Raw genomic sequence first — 20,689 nt, 5'->3', positions numbered from 1 at the left:
CGTGTTTCACAGTGCTTTTTTAAATCCCTCTAGCGTTATTTGGCCCTCACTTATACTCTCCAGATATTCAACAAATTTTCCCCAGTCTTCTGTGAACTTTTGGTCTCTTAAGTATCTGATCTTCCCAGTCATTTTGTCCAACTCAGCATAGTCTAGCAGCTTCCTTCTCCATTCTTCCATTGTCGGTATTTCCTGTTGTTTCCCTTTCTGAGCCAGTAACACCTTTGCATCTGTCACTGCATATTGAAAGAAATATCCTTTCTCTTTATCTCTTTTCCTAGAATGCCTAACAGAAAGACCTCTGGCTTCTTTCTAAATGTATATTGTAATATCTTTTTTAAAATAATAATAATATTTTATTCAGTTTTACAATAGGTATAAGGCGACAAAAGATAAAACACAACGCAACAAAAAAAATAGAAAAATACAATCACATACAAACACAAAACAACAAAAAATATGAAAAAGAAAGATAAAAGAGAAAAAATAAAAACAATTTTTATCCTCATTATATTCTTCGCATTAACTTATTTCTCCGACCTCCCCAGACCTCCCTTCTCTGTATTCCAGATCATATATTCTATCAGCAAATTCTTTCCCTCTGTCTTAATCTGATTTTGTCATAATTTTAACATCATAATATAATTACATTTCCTTATGTCTTAAAATATCTTTTTAATCTTCAAACTTTTTTACTAATAACCTTTTACATTCAATCTGGTGTCATCAAATATTCATTATCTTATAATGTTTCTGTAGATAGTCTTTGAACTTCCTCCAATCTTCCTTCACCGACTCTTCTCCCTGGTCTCTGATTCTGCCAGTCATTTCTGCCAATTCCATATAGTCCATGACTTTCATCTGCCATTCTTCCAGCGTGGGTAGCTCCTGTGTCTTCCAATACTGTGCGATGAGTATTCTTGCTGCTGTTGTAGCGTACATAAAGAAAGTCCTATCCTTCTTGTGCACCTGTTGGCTGACCATTTTAATATCTTTTTCAATTCATTGAATATCATTTCCCAGAAGCCTTTCACTTTCTTACATTCCCACCACATGTGATAAAATGAACCTTCTTTCTCTTTACATTTCCAACACTTATTACATGTCTTATACATTTTCGTTAGTTTTACCGGTGTTATATACCATCTGTAAAACATTTTCATAACATTTTCTTTTAATGTCACACATGCTGTAAATTTTAGGTTCTCCTTCCATAGTCTTTCCCAGTCTTCAAATTGAATATTATAACCAAAGTCTCTGGCCCAATGTATCATTACCGACTTAACTTCCTCATCTTTCAAATTCCATTCTAACAACAACTTATACATTTTGGACAAAATTTTAAAATCCTTATTTACTATTTCTGACTGCAATATTGAGTCCTTATCTGCATAACCGCATTCTTTAACATCTTTCCTGAACATTTCATTTGTTTGGAAATAATGCAGCCAATCATATACATGTTCTTTTACCTGTTCATATGGTTTCATTTTCCATTTTCCTCCTTCTTTAAATAACAATTGGCCATATGTAATCCAATTACCTCTCATATTAATTTTCTTTACACTCATAACTTCTAGGGGGGATAACCAGTGTGGTACTCTAGGTTCTAGTAGGTTGTTGTACCTATCCCAAACTTCAATTAAAGGGCCTCGGAAGATGTGGTTCTCAAAACCTTTGTGCACTTTCTTCTTATCCCTCCATAAATATGCGTGCCATCCAAATCTGTTATCATATCCCTCTAAATCCAACAATTCCTTATTATCTAATTTTATCCATTCTTTCAACCAGCAAAGGCATGATGCCTCATGGTATAATTTCAAATCAGGCAGGGCAAAGCCTCCTCTTTCTCTTACATCTGTTAATAATTTAAGTTGAATTCTCGGCTTTCTGAGAAAATATAAGGAACTAAGAACAGAGAAGGAAAAAACCAAAGAAGCGGAAGGAGGAGCATCAGGAGGGTCAGAATCAGAAGAAGAGGAAGAGAAAGGGAAGAAAATGGATGAGGAGAAGAAGCTAAATTATAAAATTATTAAACAAAAATTTATTTAGAATTAGACCGTCATGGCGCTAAAAATTTGGAACTGGAACATTAATGGAATGAATGACCAAAAAAAAGAGGAACAGAATTGAACAATTTTTTAAAAAGAAAAATTTAGACATCATTTGTTTACAAGAAACACATGTGGCAAGAAGACAGAAAAAGATATTGATTAATAAAAGATCGGGAAATGAATTTATATCTTCAGACAAGCAGAAAAAAAGAGGAGTGGTCATCTATATAAAAAACAAAATTGAAGCCCAACAAATTTTCAAAGATGAAGAAGGAAGGATAATTGCGGTTCGGATCAAATGGCAAGGAGAAAATTTGATTATAGTCAGGATCTACGCACCTAATGGAAATAAGACTGAGTTCTACAAAACCTTGGAAGAAAAATTATTTGAGTATATGGACCAGAAAATAATAATAATGGGAGACATGAATGGAGTGATTTCATTAGAAATGGATAGACTTAGAGAAGGAGCAAGTAAAGAAGGGAAATTACCCAATCCTTTTTCTCAATGATAAAGAATTGTAACCTGATAGACATCTGGCGACTTAGACATCCTTTGGACAAACAGTTCATTTATTATTCGGAACCGAACCAGTCAATGTCAAGGATAGATCAAATTTGGATTTCGAGTGAACTAACTCCAAGAACCCAACAAATAGAAATCCAACCGAAGGTGATTTCAGATCATAGCCCAGTAAAATTTGAACTAAAAGGTTTTGAGGAAAGAATCTTCAGATGGAGGATGAATGACTATCTTTTAGATGATCAGGAAATTGTAGAAAAAGCACAGAAGAAGTTAATGGAATATTTTGTGGACAATTGTAATAAAGGCACAAAGACAAACGTGGTTTGGGATGCAAGCAAAGCAGTAATGAGAGGATTTTTTATTCAACAGAATTCAATCAAAAACAAAAACAGGGGAAAAGGTAAAAAAGAAATATTGAAGGAAATAATGGACAATGAACAAAAATTAATTAAGCATCCGAACAATCGAAAGGTAAAAGAAAATATTAAAGTATTACAAACTCAATTCGCAATGATAATAAACAAAGAAGTGGAATGGAACATTAAAAAACTAAAACAAAACAATTTTGAATTTGCGAACAAATCAGGAAAATGGCTTGCATGGCAAATCAAAAAAAGGAAAGAACAGAATACAATAAACAAAATTATGGTGGAAGGAGAAGAGATAGTCAACCTGAAGGAAATCAGAAAAGGATTCTTGGACTATTACAGAAGATTATACAAAAATAAAGAAAGGAATAATTCAAGGAAAATAGAGCAATATTTGAAAGAGAAAAAGGTGCAGAAGATCCCGACTGACAAAAAACAGCAGTTAAATACCCCGATAGAAATTGAGGAGATAAAAGAAGTGATAAAAGACTTAAAGAGGGGAAAGGCTCCAGGGCCAGACGAATTCACCGCAAGTTACTATAAAGAAATGAAATCTGTTGTGATGACACCGTTGAAGGAAGTTATGAATAACATTTTAAAAGAAAGAGACAGACATCCCAGAAACATGGAAAGAAGCATATATTACGTTTATACCAAAACAGGATTCGGACTTAACTCAGGTTAAAAATTACAGGCCGATTTCATTGTTGAATACAGATTACAAAATATTCGCAGGGATACTTGCGAAGAGACTGAAAAGAATACTGCAAGGAATTATCCATAAGGATCAGGTGGGTTTCCTTCCAGGCAGGCAGATGAAGGACAATATAAGAAATATAATCAATATTATGGAATATCTGTCTGCCAGGATTGAGAAACAAGCCACAATGATGTTTGTGGATGCAGAAAAGGCATTTGATAATATAGCATGGGACTTTATGTTGAAAAATCTAGAACACATGGAAGTTGGTAAAGAATTCTTCAATGGAATAAAGGCAATTACACAGAACAAAAAGCCACTCATAATAAATAATGTTATTACAGAAGAATTAAAGATCTCCAAAGGAACAAGACAGGGTTGTCCACTTTCGCCACTATTATTTATAACGGTGTTAGAAGTCCTTTTAAACTCGATAAGACAAAATAGAAAAATAAAAGGAGGGACGATAGGTCAAAATGAATATAAAATTAAAGCATTTGCAGATGACCTGGTGGTAACGATTGAAGAACCAACAAATACTGCTAAAGAAGTATTAGAGGAAATGGATAAGTTTGGAGAAGTGGCAAGTTTTAAGTTAAATAAGAAAAAAACGAAAATGATTGTGAAGAACATGGATCAAAGTGCAATTGAAATAATGCAACAGCAAGCTGAGATAGAGGTGGTCAAAAAGGTGAAATATTTAGGGTTATGGCTAACCTCAAAAAATATAGACTTATTCAAGAACAACTATGAACCGGTATGGAATGGAATAAGAAAGGACCTGGAGGTGTGGGGGGAGATGAAACTATCGTTTTGGGGAAGAATATCTACAATTAAGATGAACGTGTTGCCAAGAATGTTATTCCTATTTCAGACTATCCCCATCATTAAGGGGATTAGAATTTTTAAAGAATGGCAAAGAGCGATTTCAAGGTATATTTGACAGGGCCAATGTAGGTCTTTCAAGACCAGTGTTATGTGGTCTCGGCGGCCGCTCCCAGTCACCAGTCTAGCTGCTGCATTCTGGATTAGTTGTAGTTTCCGGGTCACCTTCAAAGGTAGCCCCACGTAGAGCGCATTGCAGTAGTCCAAGCGGGAGATAACCAGAGCATGCACCACTCTGGCGAGACAGTCTGCAGGCAGATAGGGTCTCAGCCTACGTACCAGATGGAGCTGGTAAACAGCTGCCCTGGATACAGATTTGACCTGTGCCTCCATGGACAGCTGTGAGTCCAAAATGACTCCCAGGCTGCACACCTGGTCCTTCAGGGGCACAGTTCAGGGGCCAGGGAATCCTCCACACCTGCCTGCCTCCTGTCCCCCCAGAAACAGTACTTCTGTCTTGTCAGGATTCAACCTCAATCTGTTAGCGGCCATCCATCCTCCAACCGCCTCCAGACATACACTTCAGGTTACAGACTCCGCTAACCCAGAAATAGTACCTCAGGTTAAGAACTTTGCTTCACCTAACTTACCCCTTCCAGGTTATCAAGAATGTATAAAAATTTGGCGAATGCTTGTTGGAGATGTGGAGGAAATAACGGTGACGTGTGGTGGACGTGTGAAAAGATTAAGATTGGGGGGGAATATATGATGAATTAAAAAAGATGATGGGGATAACTTTTACTAAAAAACTGGAGGCATTTCTATTAAGTATTTTAGATAAAGAGATCCCAAAAAATCTAAGAGAGGTACTCTTGTATGCAACCACAGCGGCTCGAATACTTGTGGCCAAGGGATGGAAAGATCACGAGGCTCCAAAAATAACAGATTGGCAAATCAAGTTACAGGAATTGGTGGAGACGGCTCAATTGACTAGCAAACTCAGAGGAAACTCAAAGCAAAAATTTGCAGAAAAATGGAATGGTTATGGAAGATATCTTCAAAAATACTATAATAGTTTTGACTCCGTGCTAGCATTCGAGTGATAAAGAAACTAAAAGGAGGTGGACAACAATTAAGGATTTATTATGTTTTCGGAATGTATTGGAAAATTTATATAGAAAGGTTTATTGTTTTGTGTACATTCAATTGTAAGATAAAATATATGCAAAGGGACTTGACAGGAAGTCAAAGTTGAAGAAAAGATTTTGTAAGATAAAAGGGGGAAAATGTTTACTTTCACTATTATCACGTGTGTGTGTGTGTGTGTGTGTGTGTACATATGTGTGTTTTTGTATGGAATGTTTGGGAGGAAATAAGACGGTAGATAACAAATAGCAAACTAAATATTGATGTATGTAATTTTTATTTCTCAATCATCTTTAGTGGTAGTATGGTTGTAATTTTTTTTGTAACATAAAATCATTCAATAAAAATTATTTTATTTTTTTTTAAAAAAAGAACTTTGCTTCAGGATGAGAACAGAAATCACATGGCAGCGGGAGGCCCCATTAGCTAAAGTGGTGCTTCAGGTTAAGAACAGTTTCAGGTTAAGAACAGACCTCCGGAACGAATTAAGTACATAACCAGAAGTACCACTGTATATATTTTTGCATGCAATTTCCCTTGACACACTTTGGAACTGCCTGCCTATTGAGTTCAGGCAGGCTCCTTCACTGTACTCTTTCTGAAGCCTGCTAAAAACATTTTTTCTTAAACAAGCCCACCCAGACATGTAGAATGTGGATGTGTGTGATGATCTGCTGTCAATTTATTGCTGATTTTCTTTAATTTTTTTGAATGTTCAAAACAATTGTTTTAAACAGTTGTTTTTATTGATAATTTTATTGTTTTATTCTTTGTGTAAACTGCTTTGAGAGATTTTAAAAACTCAAGCGATGTATAAATTTTATTAAATAAATCTGCAAAGCAATTTCCCCTGACATAATGCATTTGTGCATGATACTTGCACCAATATGTGCTTGTATATGCACACTTCGCCCTTGCATACAAGCCATTTGGAACACACAACTTGGCTGGAAAACTGCAATGAAAATTTGGAGAAGTGCAAATTTTGAATAATGGCCAAGTTTCCATTCCAAGATTGTTTCAGAAAGTGTGAATTAGGTAACTTTGCCTTTAAATGCAATCTGAATTGACTTCCTTCCTCATTCCCAGCCATGGTAAAACAAGGCCTTAAAGATGCTAGAGTCCTACCTGCTGTAGAGATTGTAGTCACAATTACAGGCACATTTATTAATTGTCTGGGATGATCTTTTTCTTTGTCTTGGCTAATTCCAAGAAGGTGTCTGTTTGTTCTTTTCCCTTTTCGAAAGCAAAAGAAGTTTAATTAGGTTTGTGCAAAGTAATACCCTCTTATCTGGAAAATAAATGTCCCCAGTGAATATCACAAGAACAGAAGGTGTTAAACTGAAACAGATTTTCCTCTTGCTCCTTTGGGATGAGAAGTAGGTGAGAGGTTGCTGGTTGCTGCACCCCATATGTTGCTGGAGAGGATTAAACCAAGTGAGATGTTGATTCAGCTGCTTGCAGGAAAGCGGGTGATGCCTTTGGAGGGTTTTCTGGCTCTCCCAGCTGCATCTCATGCGCGACAGTGGCGGGGAGCTTCATGCTCCGGCACTGGGGGGGGGGGGAGAGAGCAGGCGGGGCAGGGCTGGTGCACGTCCCGGGGGGGTGGCGTGCTGCCCGTAGGGGCATGGTGCCCAGCACGGGCAGGGGGGCAGCCGTGATGGCACCCTGCCGGGGTTGCACTGCCAGGGGCAGTGCGCTCCCCCCGCGCGCCTCTTCCTCTGCCAGTAATGGGCGATCCAGTTGCTTCCCCCCAACTCAGAAGCGTGTTGGCTTGGTTTAACTATGGGAGTGGCTCTTAAATGATGAGGCCACCTTAGAAAGGCATGAGACCTGTAACATAGGAGGAAAAAGCTTCTCTCAGATGGCTCCCAATTTAAACTTTGGTTGGAGTGGGAAATACAAGTGTCAGCCAACCAGTATATGAATGAGTTATAATCCTAGTTTGATCAGTATATAACTTTCATGCAGGGACTGAGAACCTGTGGCCTTCCAGGAATTGTGGGACTCCAACTCCCATCATCCCCAGTCAACATACCCAGTGACCAATCATCTAACATCAGATGAAGGCTAATGCCATGAGGCCTTGTGGTCAGTCTACTTCCAGGAGGTCCAATTCTTGTATCACCAAGAGGGGAAAAGGGTGTGAGATATAAAAACGCCTGGGAAAATGTGGTGAAGGAGAATAGAAAATTTGAAGGTTAAAAAGATGAAGAATTTAAGGTACAACACACTAAGATAAAGATAAGGACAAGACAGAGGGAAGGGATTTGCTGATTAAATATTTGAATTGGAATACAGAGAGGGGAGGTGTGGGGAAGTCTGGGAAATAAGCGAATGTAAGTAATATTATGAAAATGGAATCGTTTTTATTTGTTTCTACCTGTTTTATTTTTGATTTTTGTGTTTTCTTTTTTCCTTTTTTTTCTATGTGAAAATCTTAATAAAATATTATGAAGAGGAAAAAAAGAGATATAAAAATGCCTGGGGTCCTGAGACCCTCAAAATAAAATCTGAGCAAAATTGGTGAAGCAACAAAAAGTTTTATTGATTACATGAATGTTTCTTGCAAGAATCGGGTGTCCCAAAAGCAGGCACACCCAATTTCAGAAAAACACAAGTTTATTTCACCATCCCTTGAGCAAAAGGTCCCTCCCCTGTCCCCCATTGGCTGGGGGTGTGCAGGGGTTACAGCCTATCACGACCACCTAATTAAAATATTAAACTCTCCTCCCCTGTTGACATCTCCCATTCCGCTAAATACAGGGACCATCACTCTTAATTACATTTACCCAAATAAGGAAGCATGTTCCTATGCTTTCACACATTTACTCAAGTGATAAAGCCACTTCCTGCCACCCTCTTAGGCATACCAGAGTCCTACCCTGCTGAAGCATGCTGAAGTGAAGTGATAAAACCACATCTCGACCACCCCCTAGGTGTACGCAAGTTCTCCCCTGCCAAAGCATGCTGAGGTGTCTAGATAAAGCACAGCCTAACAGCAAGCTGCCATGTTTTCAGGTGTTCTAACCCCAAGCCAGTAAAGAGAAGCCTCCAAGCAAGCCTGCGGTTCCTAAGCTGTTGCTCAGGTGTTGCAACTGTTTGAGGTCTTCTGACCATTTATGAAAAAGCGATATTTTTATTCCTTAAAAGAGGAGATACTTCTGTTGTAAATGTCTTAAAAACTTTTCAATAACCCGTAAGAGAAGAAAAGAACCACATGGTGAAAGCTAGTTAGAATTGTGGAGTTGGGAGGGACCCCAAGAGTCATCTAGTCCAAACCCCTTCAATGCTGGAAGAGTTGTCATAGTGTCATAGTGTTGGAAATGTGGTGAATGTTGACATTTAATGGCAATTCTTTAGAGGACCAATGGGAAAAGTGACTTCGTTTTGTGGTAGGAAGTATGATTTGATGTTTACATCCCTAGCGCAGTAAACACATTTTAACCTGTAGGAGGTTAATATTTGGGCAGTTCCATGATTTTGGAGTTCCTCAGTGATCTCAATGAGCCAGAAAGAAGTGGGATGTGTGAATGATTCAGGAGCAAATGCTGCTCACTTGGGAGTTTGGAAACGGCTTGAGATTTTACCAGCTCTCTTGGAAAACATTCATCCTTGGCTTGGTAACGTAGTCTGCAGCAGCATGGCCTGGTCACAGAACATCTGTTAAATTTTAATCAAAAGCATGTGGTTTGTATTAATAATTTCTGTTTCTGTGCCTGTGAAACAGCTGGTTTTGCAGTTCACATAGCTCCTTAAGAGTAAAGGCTAACATGGAAGATCTTCATTGCATGTGTCTTCCACAGAAGGTGGATTGGGATATCCTGCTAGATCTGCTAAGCAACCAGCAATAGATCAGCAAAGGTTTCAGACTTCCAGTGGTTTAGCCTCAGCAGCAGCAGCAACAACAACATTATTAGGATGCTGAAATGGAGAAAACTGCCCAAGCACAGAAGGTGCCTCGACTATTGAAGGAATGGGTTTCTGTGTAGTAAGTTTAAAACTGACTCAACCCCCCCTTTTTTGTTCTTTCAAAAGAGAGCACTTTTAAATGCGTAAAACTTGAGCTGTTGAGCAAAAACATAAACAAGCTCTCCTTTATCAGTCATGGCAAGGGATGGCCTTGGCTCTCTAGGGGAACAAAGAAAACACGTCAGAACTTTATCTTATGTGCTGACCACAAAATACGTGCAAGACCGATGTCTGGGGAAAACGCCAAAAGCGTGTTCCCAGAGATGGTGACCTTGTCCCAGATAAGAGTAGGAAGAGGAAGATCCTTTTATGGTCAGAAGTACAGGAAGGAAGATCCTTTTATGGTTGAGAGTACCAGAGCAGGAACATATGTGATGTCAACCTGCGTACGTAGACCGACGTGGCTGGGCTCCTAGGGTGAGAGGGTGCCTGGAGGATATATAAACTGCATGAAATCTGTCATTTCTTTGGACTTGCTGTGGACTTGATCACTCAAGTGCCTTCTGCTATCCAGAGAGCAGAATAAACTCTTTCTTTGAACCAACTCAGTGTCATTTGACTTCCTTCCTCCTGTCCCGGAGCAACGCAGACCCGATTGGTGAACTCCAGTAAGGCTACACTATAAAACTGGAGAAATTGAGAGATACATAGCCGCATCGGCAGCATATTTCTCCTTTCTCGTACCTAGAAATGCAAGAAGGGCCTTTACACTTGCCAGAAGCTCGGCTCTTCCCTCGCCGGTCCTGGATGGAGCCTTTAGAAAAGTCCCCTATGCCCAGAGACTTTGCACCTGTCCATTGGGAGAGATAGGAAGCCCAGAACACTTGTTCCTTAAATGTCCCTTTTATGAAGAGGCACACAGTAAGTTCATTGATCCCCTACTGGTGAGGCTCGCCGACCTCCCGCAAAAGCAAAAATTTGACCTTTTGCTGTTAGGCAAAGACCAGAAGAAGACCTGGATGGTCGCCAGATTCTGTGTGCAAATCTGTAGACGCAGACCATTGCCCAACTCAAAATAGTCCAGTATGAAAATCCCCAAACCTGGTTCCATGGGTGACTCTGAGTCAACTCCCTGGGATAGTTTATTGTTGCACAGTGCGTCTAAATTCATTGTTGTACATTGTTTTAATTGTCTGTTTTACTGAATGTTTTTAATTTGTTTTTAGTTTTTTTATCTGTTTTAATTATCAGTTTTGTTTTTTATCCACTTAATATTCTATTCTCTGACTGCTGGTCTATGACTGTAATAAACTGATATATATATACCCAAGCACAGCCTTTTTGTGTGCAATGACTGGAAGCTCAGCTCAGTTTTGGTACTGAAAACAAATTCCTAGGCTCAGAGGCACCCTAGGAACATAGGAAGCTGCTTTATACTGAATCAGACCTTCGGTGCATCTAGCTCCTTCAATGTACACTGACCGGCAGTAGCTCTCCAAGTTTCCAGGCAAGGAACTCTTCCAGCCCTGCCTGAAGATGCAGGGAATGGAACCTGGGACCTTTTGCACACAAAGCAGATGCCCTAACACTGAGCTATTTCTTGTTCTTTATTTCTTGATTCTTGTTCTTTGTTTCTTTTGCACCCGGCTTGGGTTGGGGAGATGTTGGCATTCTATTTTTAAAAACCACCATCAAAGTCTGCCCCCACCCTGATCTCAAGAGTGATCTAGATCTTTGACCACTAGATCTGCTGAGCGCTGAGTGCACATGCTCAGAATCTGGTGGAATATTCTGAGCCAAAGTCCTTCTGGGGAAATGAGGCTTAACTCTTAGCAGAGCCCAGTGTTTAAGCCTGGGCAAATTAATATAGCAAGCCAGAGAGCTCTATGAATTGCAGCAACATCACTAACACAAAGATATAATTCCCACGCGCCTGCCATTGAACATAAGAAGAGCCCTGCTGGACCACCGAATCCAGCCTCCTGCTCTCACAGGGACCCACCAGGTGTGGATGGGAAGCCCACAAGCAAAGCCCAAGAGCAACAGCAACTCAGCCACTTGGGCATCCCACCAGCTGGTATTCAGAGGAGGGAGGACATGGCCACTGGGTTACTAGCCATGGTCACAGCCTTACCCTTATCTCTCATTTGAGAGAGGGTTTGGGTGACTTAGCCTTATCCAGACATTGATAGCCTTAACTGGCCTTCTAGGATGCTCCATGCAAAATTAGAACAATTGCATTGTTGAGTCAGAAAGCTTTTTCTTAGCCCTGCTTAGCCTTGCCACCCTCTGATTCTGGCCTGACATTTGGACATCTACGGAAAGCACCCAGCTGGCTCTCAAATTTACTCATCAGAATTTTCTGACATTCACCTCTGGATTTGGTAAAAGTTTAAGCATTGACCAAATTTCTTGCTGTAAGACTGGCATGCAACACAAACTATGTGTGGTTTCTGCATGTCCCTTGCAAGAGCAACTTCCTCAGCTCTTGACCACAAAGAGCACTGCCAAGGGAGTTATGGAGAAGCAAGATCCAGTTTGGGATTGACCCTGTGAAGAAGGAATTCAGTGGAGTAAAACCATAATTAACTCCTTAGTCTGCATTGGCCAGGACAGCCCTGGTTCACAAGACCTTGGGTTTTGCAGGGAGTTGGAAAATGGACAGATTTGTGGTTCACCCATCACTTCCCAACCTTGCAACTTAGAAAAATGTTTGAATAATTTTCAAGGAAGGGAAGGGAAGTTAAGTGCAGGCCATACATTTCTGCAAAATGACACTTATAAGCAGAAGCTATGAAAGCAATGTTTAGGGTGTATCCAAGAGCCATAAATAGTACTGGGGTAGGGGAGGAGAGTAATGCACAGGAGTAATGCAAAGATGTATCTCCTAACCACTGAAAGTAATGTGTGGCATATATTCAGAAGCAGCTGTAAATAGCATTAGCCAAAGCAAACGCTGAGCATCTGCATAACAACAGAGATAAACACAGCCAGTGGAGGTGATGAGTGGAAGCGTCATAATGTGTGATATTAACAGATGCAATCCTTTGTAACAGCTGGGGTAACATTTAAAAAAGAAAAGAAGATGGAGGCACCAGAAGTAATGTGACAGGAGGTTTCAGCATCCCTCTGGCAAGGCGGTGGGCTTGTTTATGGCGGGGAAGGAAAGGCCGCTTTGACAGAGCCATAACTTTATGTATCAGATGCAGTGCCGTCCCTTGGCAGGGATCCTTGGTGGCTCAGCTCTCTCCTGGCTCATTTGCCTTTCAAATGGACTTGCCTCTTTCTGGGAGCAGTGCATGAGTAGCATGTGCGAAATCGGTGACTCCAAGAAGCTGAGTTTAGCACGTGCATTACTATTAAACAAATGCATGGAGGAAAGGACTCTTGATGGCTAGTAGCCAGGGTGGCTCTGCTCTGAATAACTTGCTGGAAACCACAGGAGGGGAGAGGGCTCTTGTGCTCAAGTCCTGCTTGCAGGTTTCCCACAGAAATCTGTTTAGCCCCTATGAGAAGAGGGTGCTGGACTAAATGGACCACTGCCCTGACCCAGCAGGTTATTCGTGTGTTTGTACTCTAGCCTAGTAACAGCAAGGAAGCCAGAAGAGTGATCCGCAGTACAACAACATTTCATAATTTAAAATTAAGGTATCCTTGAACATTAGCTTTGGAAACATAATGCAGAACACTTCTAGCAAAGATCCCTCAAGTCATTGCATTTGTCAAACTGCTTACGTCTTAGAATTGAAAATGTCTTCTCTCTCTTTCTCAGAAGGAAAATATCTACATCCTATTTTAAGTTGATAAAGCTGCTCATTTCCTGTGAGACTGAGCTTGAATCTGTAAAATACCATTTGAATACAGAACTCCTATCAAACGGGAGCAGAATGAGAAAGCCCAGACAAGCCATCTTGGCTGCAAAGGAGTGGGCCCCATAAATGCTGTCCTCCCCAGATGCAATATCCACAGCCTTGCTGGCTTCAGGGGCCTGTCTCTTAATTTGCAGTCCTGCTGCTTCACTTCTGCCAATAAATTCCTGATGCAGCACACAATTCTAACTTGCTTCCTGGAGAGTTTATGAGCAGCATTCTGCGCCTCTGGTAATTTCAGGGCTGTTAACAAATAAAAGGGATGTTCAGAAGAGCCCCACCAGCCATTCAGTCTGAAACTGCACAATCCAGAATATGGGACAATTGATCAATATATTCCAAGATATAGATGGAACTTGCTTTATTTAGCCAATGCAGCAAACCAAAGAACAGGTAAGAAACAGCTGCCCTCAGAGCTGATAGGATTTCTAGGAGTGCAAACCCCGCCCCTCGTGACTGTGAGTGGGGGAGAATGATTTCACCCTTCCCCTCCTCTGAAGGAGGAACAAAGTCCATGGAGGGGAAGGGCTGAATGTCCCTCCTTATGGCAGCTCCACTCCTAGACCTCTCAAGCTCCAGCACTGCCACCTTCCCACCTTACTTTGCAGTATGGAGGGCATGAGGATGCCAAGGCCTCCAGGGGTAGTTGGACTCAAACTGCCACCATCCCTGGCTATTGCCTGGGGTGATGGAATCCACTTCAGCAAATGATCCCTGTGTGCTTCTGGACAGGCACTTAATTTGCCAATGGACTGTTGCTAGCACAATTGGATAATTGGGCATAGTGTTTTGTTTTGTTTTGTTTTGTCTTGTTTTGTTTTGTTACTTACTGGATTTTCCTCAGAAATGGCAAATCCAGATTGAATGGGGCAAATCCAGATTGAATGGGGGGGGGTGGACAGAGTTGGCATTTTGATGTTAATAACATTGTGGAGCATTCAGAGCAATGACCACAGCTCATGGAGTGCAGCATGGCACCATCTGGAAGTCTTAGCACAGGCTTCCTCAACCTCGGCCCTCCAGATGTTTTTGGCCTACAACTCCCACGATCCCTAGCTAGCAGGACCAGTGGTCAGGGATTATGGGAATTGTAGTCTCAAAACATCTGGAGGGCCAAGGTTGAGGAAGCCTGTTATTGCAGATCAGATTGTTATTATTAATGTTTGGTGTTTTATTATGTTTTCGTATGTATTGGAAGCCGCCCAGAGTGACTGGAGCTGGAGTCCAGATGCTATTGGTCTCCAACTCCCAACAACCCCAACCAGCATAGCCAGTGGTCATGGAGGATGGGAGGAACATCTGGTGGATGCTTGGTCTACCACCTTTTTGTGTTAAAGGTGTCCATTGGCTCTTAACTTTTCCAAGGCAGTTCAAGAATGGCTTCCGGGGGAAGGGGGAGAAGGTTGTGTGTGTCATCCATTTGGCTGCTAAGTCTCTTGCCTGCTAAGCTAGGAGCTGCCATCATTCATACGCATCTCAGTTCTGTAGTGGGGATTTCAAATGTTCAAATATATAAAAGGATGTCACATAGAGGAGGGAGAAAGGTTGTTTTCTGCTGCTCCAGAGAAGCGGACAGTGGATCCAAACTACAAGAAAGAAGATTCCACCTCAACATTAGGAAGAACTTCCTGACAGTAAGAGCTGTTGGACAGTGGAATTTGCTGCCAAGGAGTGTGGTGGAGTCTCCTTCTTTGGAGGTCTTTAAGCAGAGGCTTGACAACCATATGTCAGGAGTGCTCTGATGGTGTTTCCTGCTTGGCAGGGGGTTGGACTCAATGGCCCTTGTGGTCTCTTCCAACTCTATGATTCTATGATTTCATTAGTGGAGCCTGTTATCCTAATATATGAGTAGACTGCAAAGCAGTTCCTCAGCACTTGCCGGTAGGGCTGGGCAATAACTGGTTTTCAACATTGTGATAAGGGAGGAACTATGCAGAGGCAAACAGGACAATGCTGTGGCAACTGCTGCAGAGGCCTGTGGTGACTCACGGCAGTGACAGGAGGTGACGGCAGTAGCGGCATCCTGAGAGGCCTTCCGGTGGTGACAGCAGATGGTGGCAATAGTAGTGGCAGCGGCCTGCAAGTCCTCCTGGTGATAGTGGGAGGCGGTGACAGAAGCTGTGGCAGCCTGCCTCACCGAGGCTTCGCAGGCCGCCTCTGCTTCTGCCAGCATCTCCTGCTGCCACTGCATGGTCTCGCAGGCCGCCACGATGGTCACCGCTATGAAAAGATCTTCCAGGCTGTCACCGCCTTTGCCACTGCCACAAGACCTTGCAGGCTGCCGCTACTGCTGCCACCACAACAAGGCCTCGCAAGCTGCCACTGCTCCCCCCCTTTCCCGGTTGTTGATTCTGCCGCCACCAGGCTTCTGCTGCTTGTGGCAGCCTGGCAGTCCCAGATTATTTGTATTCACTATGACTCCTCACCGTACTTTGGATTGTCCTGAATACCACCATTTGGCAGCCAAGCCCTAAACCGAAAGTCTCATTTGGGTGCATTTTGGCTTGCCTGCTGATGAAACTGAGTGTGTAATGATTGATAATATTGTCATGTATCCATTTTAGAGCCCTAAGTAGTAACAGTTGCCTGGACATTGTCCTGTTTGCCTCTGTATAGTCCCATCATTTTTTCAGACACTGTGGTAGATTGCAATGTTTAGTAGTTGATATTGTGAGGTTTGCAGTGTTTAGCTGGTGAGTTATATTATGAAACAATTATCACAATGTGAACTTCAAACCAGTTTTGGAAGATATATCCATATATTACCCAATCCTACTTGCCAGGTTTGTGGGCTGCAGCTTTAAGGGTGTTTTGGGAAGGAGACAGGGGTGGCGGAGAGCAAACGACCTCCTTGCTGCCATTGGTTTTGCGTTCCAATGAGTTTCACAGGATCACCTTGATCTGGCAAAGGATATTAACAGCAGCTTTCAAGCACTCTTCTTCCCCTCGTGGTCATGCAGCTAAACCTTAATTGCACTGGCAGATTCCCTGCCTCCCTCCTTAGTTCCACAGCCTAAAAGATGCTGGTGCTTCACAAATGAGGTTTGGGATTGGGCGGTTTGATCCTTGTCACTGAACCTCAGGAGGACATTGGTCAAGTCTCCACCTGCTTCTGATGTAGTTTGGAGTAGGGGGGAGTCAAGCCCACCTAAGGCTTACTGATCTCAGGCCCCAAACCCCACTTCCCCAAAAATGTGCTAAGATATTTTTCCACACCACAAATGGCCTATTAGAGATATTGCCCCCCAAATACTTCCAAGAACATGCCTAAGAATCAATTGCAGGGGGCAAGCACATTGTCCAGGCCTACACCATGCAGAGGTGTCTTTGTGTAGCCTGTTTGAATGTGCCATCAAGTTCAGTGCATAGCTAGCTCCTCTGCTAGCAGTCTGCAGGGAGTTGTGAGTTTTTAAAACATTGCCCCCCCCATCAACTCTCTCAGGTTTTTCGTAGATATCAACAGTATCATGTCACCTGGTGAGTTCATGTACATTCTGTTTCTAACACCTCCTCTTGTTTCTCTTGCCTGCAGGTGAAAGATAGGATGGTGGTGGGCGAGTTGAGCATGTATAGCCCAATCCTGGCCTGCTGGCAGCCCATTCTCATCTTGATGTTGGGATCCATCCTCTCAGGCTCTGCCACAGGTTGCCCACCCCGCTGTGACTGTTCTGCCCAGGAGCGCTCGGTGCTGTGCCACCGGAAGCGGTTCCTGGCTGTCCCTGAGGGCATCCCCACGGAGACAAAGCTCTTGGACCTGGGAAAGAACCGCATCAAGACTCTCAACCAGGATGAATTTGCCAATTTTCCTCACTTGGAGGAGCTGGAGTTAAACGAGAACATTATCAGTGCCATTGAGCCGGGGGCTTTCAATAACCTTTTCAACCTCAGGACTCTGGGTCTCAGGAGCAACAGGCTCAAACTCATCCCACTCGGGGTGTTCACTGGACTCAGCAATCTCACCAAGTTGGACATTAGCGAGAACAAAATTGTGATCCTCCTGGATTATATGTTCCAGGACTTGTACAATCTGAAGTCTTTGGAGGTTGGGGACAATGACCTGGTCTACATCTCCCACCGGGCCTTCAGCGGCCTCAACAGCTTAGAGCAGCTGACTTTGGAAAAATGCAACCTGACGTCCATCCCCACAGAAGCTCTCTCTCACTTGCACGGTTTGATTGTGCTGCGGTTGCGCCACCTGAACATCAACGCCATCAGGGATTACTCATTTAAGAGGCTCTACAGACTCAAGGTTCTGGAGATTTCACACTGGCCCTACTTAGATACCATGACATCCAACTGCCTCTATGGGCTTAACTTGACATCCTTGTCCATCACTCACTGCAACCTGACTTCCATCCCTTACGTCTCCTTGAGGCACTTGGTTTATCTCAGGTTCCTGAACCTGTCCTACAACCCCATCATCACCATCGAAGGCTCCATGCTTCACGATCTACTCAGGCTTCAGGAGATACAGCTGGTTGGTGGCCAGCTCACCATGGTGGAACCATACGCTTTCCGGGGCCTGAACTACTTGCGCATTTTGAATGTTTCAGGTAACCTCCTGAGCACCTTGGAAGAGTCAGCCTTCCACTCTGTGGGGAATCTGGAGACTCTCATCATAGACAACAACCCTCTGGCTTGTGACTGCCGGCTTCTCTGGATTTTCCGCCGCCGTTGGAGGCTCAATTTCAACAAGCGTCAACCCACTTGCGCAACCCCTGAATTTGTCCAAGGCAAAGAGTTCAAGGACTTCTCTGAGGCACTCCTGCCCAACTACTTCATCTGCCGCCGGTCCCGGATAAGGGACCGCAAGCCCCAGCAGATCTTTGTGGATGAGGGCCACACGGTCCAGTTCATCTGCCGTGCGGATGGAGACCCACCTCCGACCATCATGTGGCTCTCGCCAAGGAAGCACCTCATCTCTACCAAAACCAATGGGCGGCTCACCGTCTTCCCTGATGGCACTCTTGAGGTGCGCTATGCCCAGATCCAAGACAACGGCACCTACCTATGCATCGCCAGCAATGCTGGCGGCAACGACACCATGCTGGCCCACCTGCACGTCCGCAGCTACTCCCCCGACTGGCCCCACCAGCCCAACAAGACCTTTGCTTTCATCTCCAACCAGCCCAACGAGAGCGACGCCAACAGCACGCGAGCCACGGTGCCTTTCCCCTTTGACATCAAGACCCTCATCATTGCCACCACGATGGGCTTCATCTCCTTCCTGGGGGTCGTCCTCTTCTGCCTGGTGCTCCTCTTCCTTTGGAGCCGGGGCAAAGGCAACACCAAGCACAACATCGAAATAGAGTATGTCCCGCGCAAATCCGATGCCGGCATCAGCTCTGCCGCGGATGCGCCACGCAAGTTCAACATGAAAATGATCTGAGGAAGGGAGAGGGAGAGAGAGCAATGGCTGGAACTCGGTAATGAGAGGCGTGTGTGGGTTTTTTTTTTTAATAAAAAAGATTTAATAATAAAGAGATCCAGTTCAAGAAACATGCAAACCTCTCTTCTCTCCACCCAGCTCCCAACCCTCCTTCTGTGGTCCACAATCCTGCATCACTTCCCCCTTGACCTCTTGGGGGGGGGGTGTTCTGCTGACGTCTCCAGAACTTCCCATGTTTGTAGGACCTATTCTGACAGACTCCAGTGTCGGTCCTAACAATGACAGGAAATTCAACAAGAATTCAAAACAACAATTGATTTAAAAAAGAAAGTTACGAACTTCCTCTGTAACTTTGATTTCAATAATTATGGATTTTTATGAAAACTTGAAATAATAATAAAAAAAACTATTTCCTATAGATAGTTGGAATGCAAAATCTTGACTTCTTGATCTGTCCACGTTCGTTTCTGGCTCTTGCTTGCTTTATTTTTATTTTTAATGCTTCTCTGGGATTGGCTCTGATTGACCTTGGGTTGCAAGCAGATGCAAAAAGGCGGCACTGCTCCTGCACCTTGAATAGCAAAGGGCATCGCTTCCGGTGCTGCTCTTATACCTTTCTGTCTATGCACCATGCAAGGTGAGGTGGTCAATCGAAGTGATAACATTTCAGGCAGTGCTACCTCTGACTGCAGGTGGGGACATCCCATTTTTAAATGCTCGCCCAAGTTTGTTGGGTTGTTTTTTAATCCCTGCTCAGGGTCTGAGAATCTGTGGCCCTCCAGCTATTCTTGGAGTCTAGCTGCCATCAGTCCCAGTCAGCATGTCCGAAGGTGAGGGATGATGGGAGTCTGAGTTCAAGAACACATGGAGGGTCACAGATTCCTCTCCCCATGCTAGATGAGCACACAAGGAAAAGAGACACATTGAGCATTAGTCCCTGATATGCTTGTCTCTTGTATACAGAAAACTTTCTCTGAGGTGTTGAGAGCATTCAGATCTATGACACACCCCATTGGCAGCTTGCCTAGAGCTTTGCTGCTTTACTCTGCATCTTGTGCAGAATGGTTCCTTCTCCATTCTTGAAGAAACCCTCCCAGAATAGAATTGCTCATAAGTCTTCCCAGAAGCCAGGGGCTCAGAATAAACTCTTTGGCTTAGCCAAGGCCTGGGGAGCCAAGGTCCGTTTGTCCCGCCCCCCCCAAAAAAAAAAAAAATTGAGGTGGCTGGGCTCCCCCAAAACTGATGTACATTGCCATTCAAATGGTGTGTGTGTGTGTCACGTCCTGTGATCAATTATGTGGGGCGGGGCTTACCTCCCCCCCCCCATATTTTATTCAAGTTGGCACCCCTGGCATGCAGAAGTTCCCAGGTTCAGTCCTCCAGCATTTCTGGTTGTTAATATTATAAATTACTGGTAATTAATTAATTACATTTGCATACTGCCCTGTACCCGCAGGTCTCAGGTAGGATCAGGTAGCAGTAAAAGGAGCAACCTCTCGCTTCCTGCCCCCTAGGGAACTGCTGCCAGTCAGAGTAGACAGTCATGGCTAGAAGGAACCCCCAAGTTGAGCTTGTATTAGGCCAGGCACAGGCAAACTCGGCCCTCCAGATGTTTTGGGACTACAGCTACCATTATCCCTAGCTAACAGGACTAGTGGTCGGGGATGATGGGAGTTGTAGTCTCAAAACATCTGAAGGGCCAAGTTTGCCTATGCCTGTATTAGGCAGCTTCTTAAGCTCCCTTCAGATAAGCATAGTAAGTGGCTTTATATCGAATCAGACCATCTAACCCAACAGTCCATACTGACTGGCAGTGACCCTCCCAGATTTCAGACAAGGGGCATTCCTTTCTCTGCCTGGAGACACTGGGGATTGATGCTCAGCCACTGAGCTAAGGCTG

General features: G+C 43.3%; 2 protein-coding genes across 21 annotated transcripts in view; one reads left to right on the top strand and one right to left on the bottom strand.

Moving 5' to 3' along the window:
- The window catches only part of LINGO1 (leucine rich repeat and Ig domain containing 1), a 632,098-nt gene extending 612,867 nt beyond the window's left edge, over window positions 1-19,231 (top strand). For all 6 annotated transcript variants that reach the window (XM_083399015.1, XM_083399016.1, XM_083399014.1 and 3 more), the window contains one exon: window positions 16,933-19,231. In XM_083399015.1, coding sequence (XP_083255141.1) covers window positions 16,945-18,789 — 1,845 coding nt within the window. In that variant the 5' untranslated portion in view covers window positions 16,933-16,944 and the 3' untranslated portion in view covers window positions 18,790-19,231. The remainder of the gene's footprint in view (window positions 1-16,932) is intronic.
- Window positions 1-20,689, bottom strand: part of HMG20A (high mobility group 20A) — an 848,022-nt gene that overhangs the window by 499,857 nt on the left and 327,476 nt on the right. The gene's annotated exons all lie outside the window — the stretch shown is intronic.

Source organism: Podarcis tiliguerta (genome assembly GCF_965153285.1).
Source record: "Podarcis tiliguerta genome assembly, chromosome: 9".
Taxonomy (NCBI): Eukaryota; Metazoa; Chordata; class Lepidosauria; order Squamata; family Lacertidae; genus Podarcis; species Podarcis tiliguerta.
The sequence above is the reverse complement of the archived record's forward strand: the minus strand, read 5'-3'. Positions and strand labels throughout refer to the sequence as shown.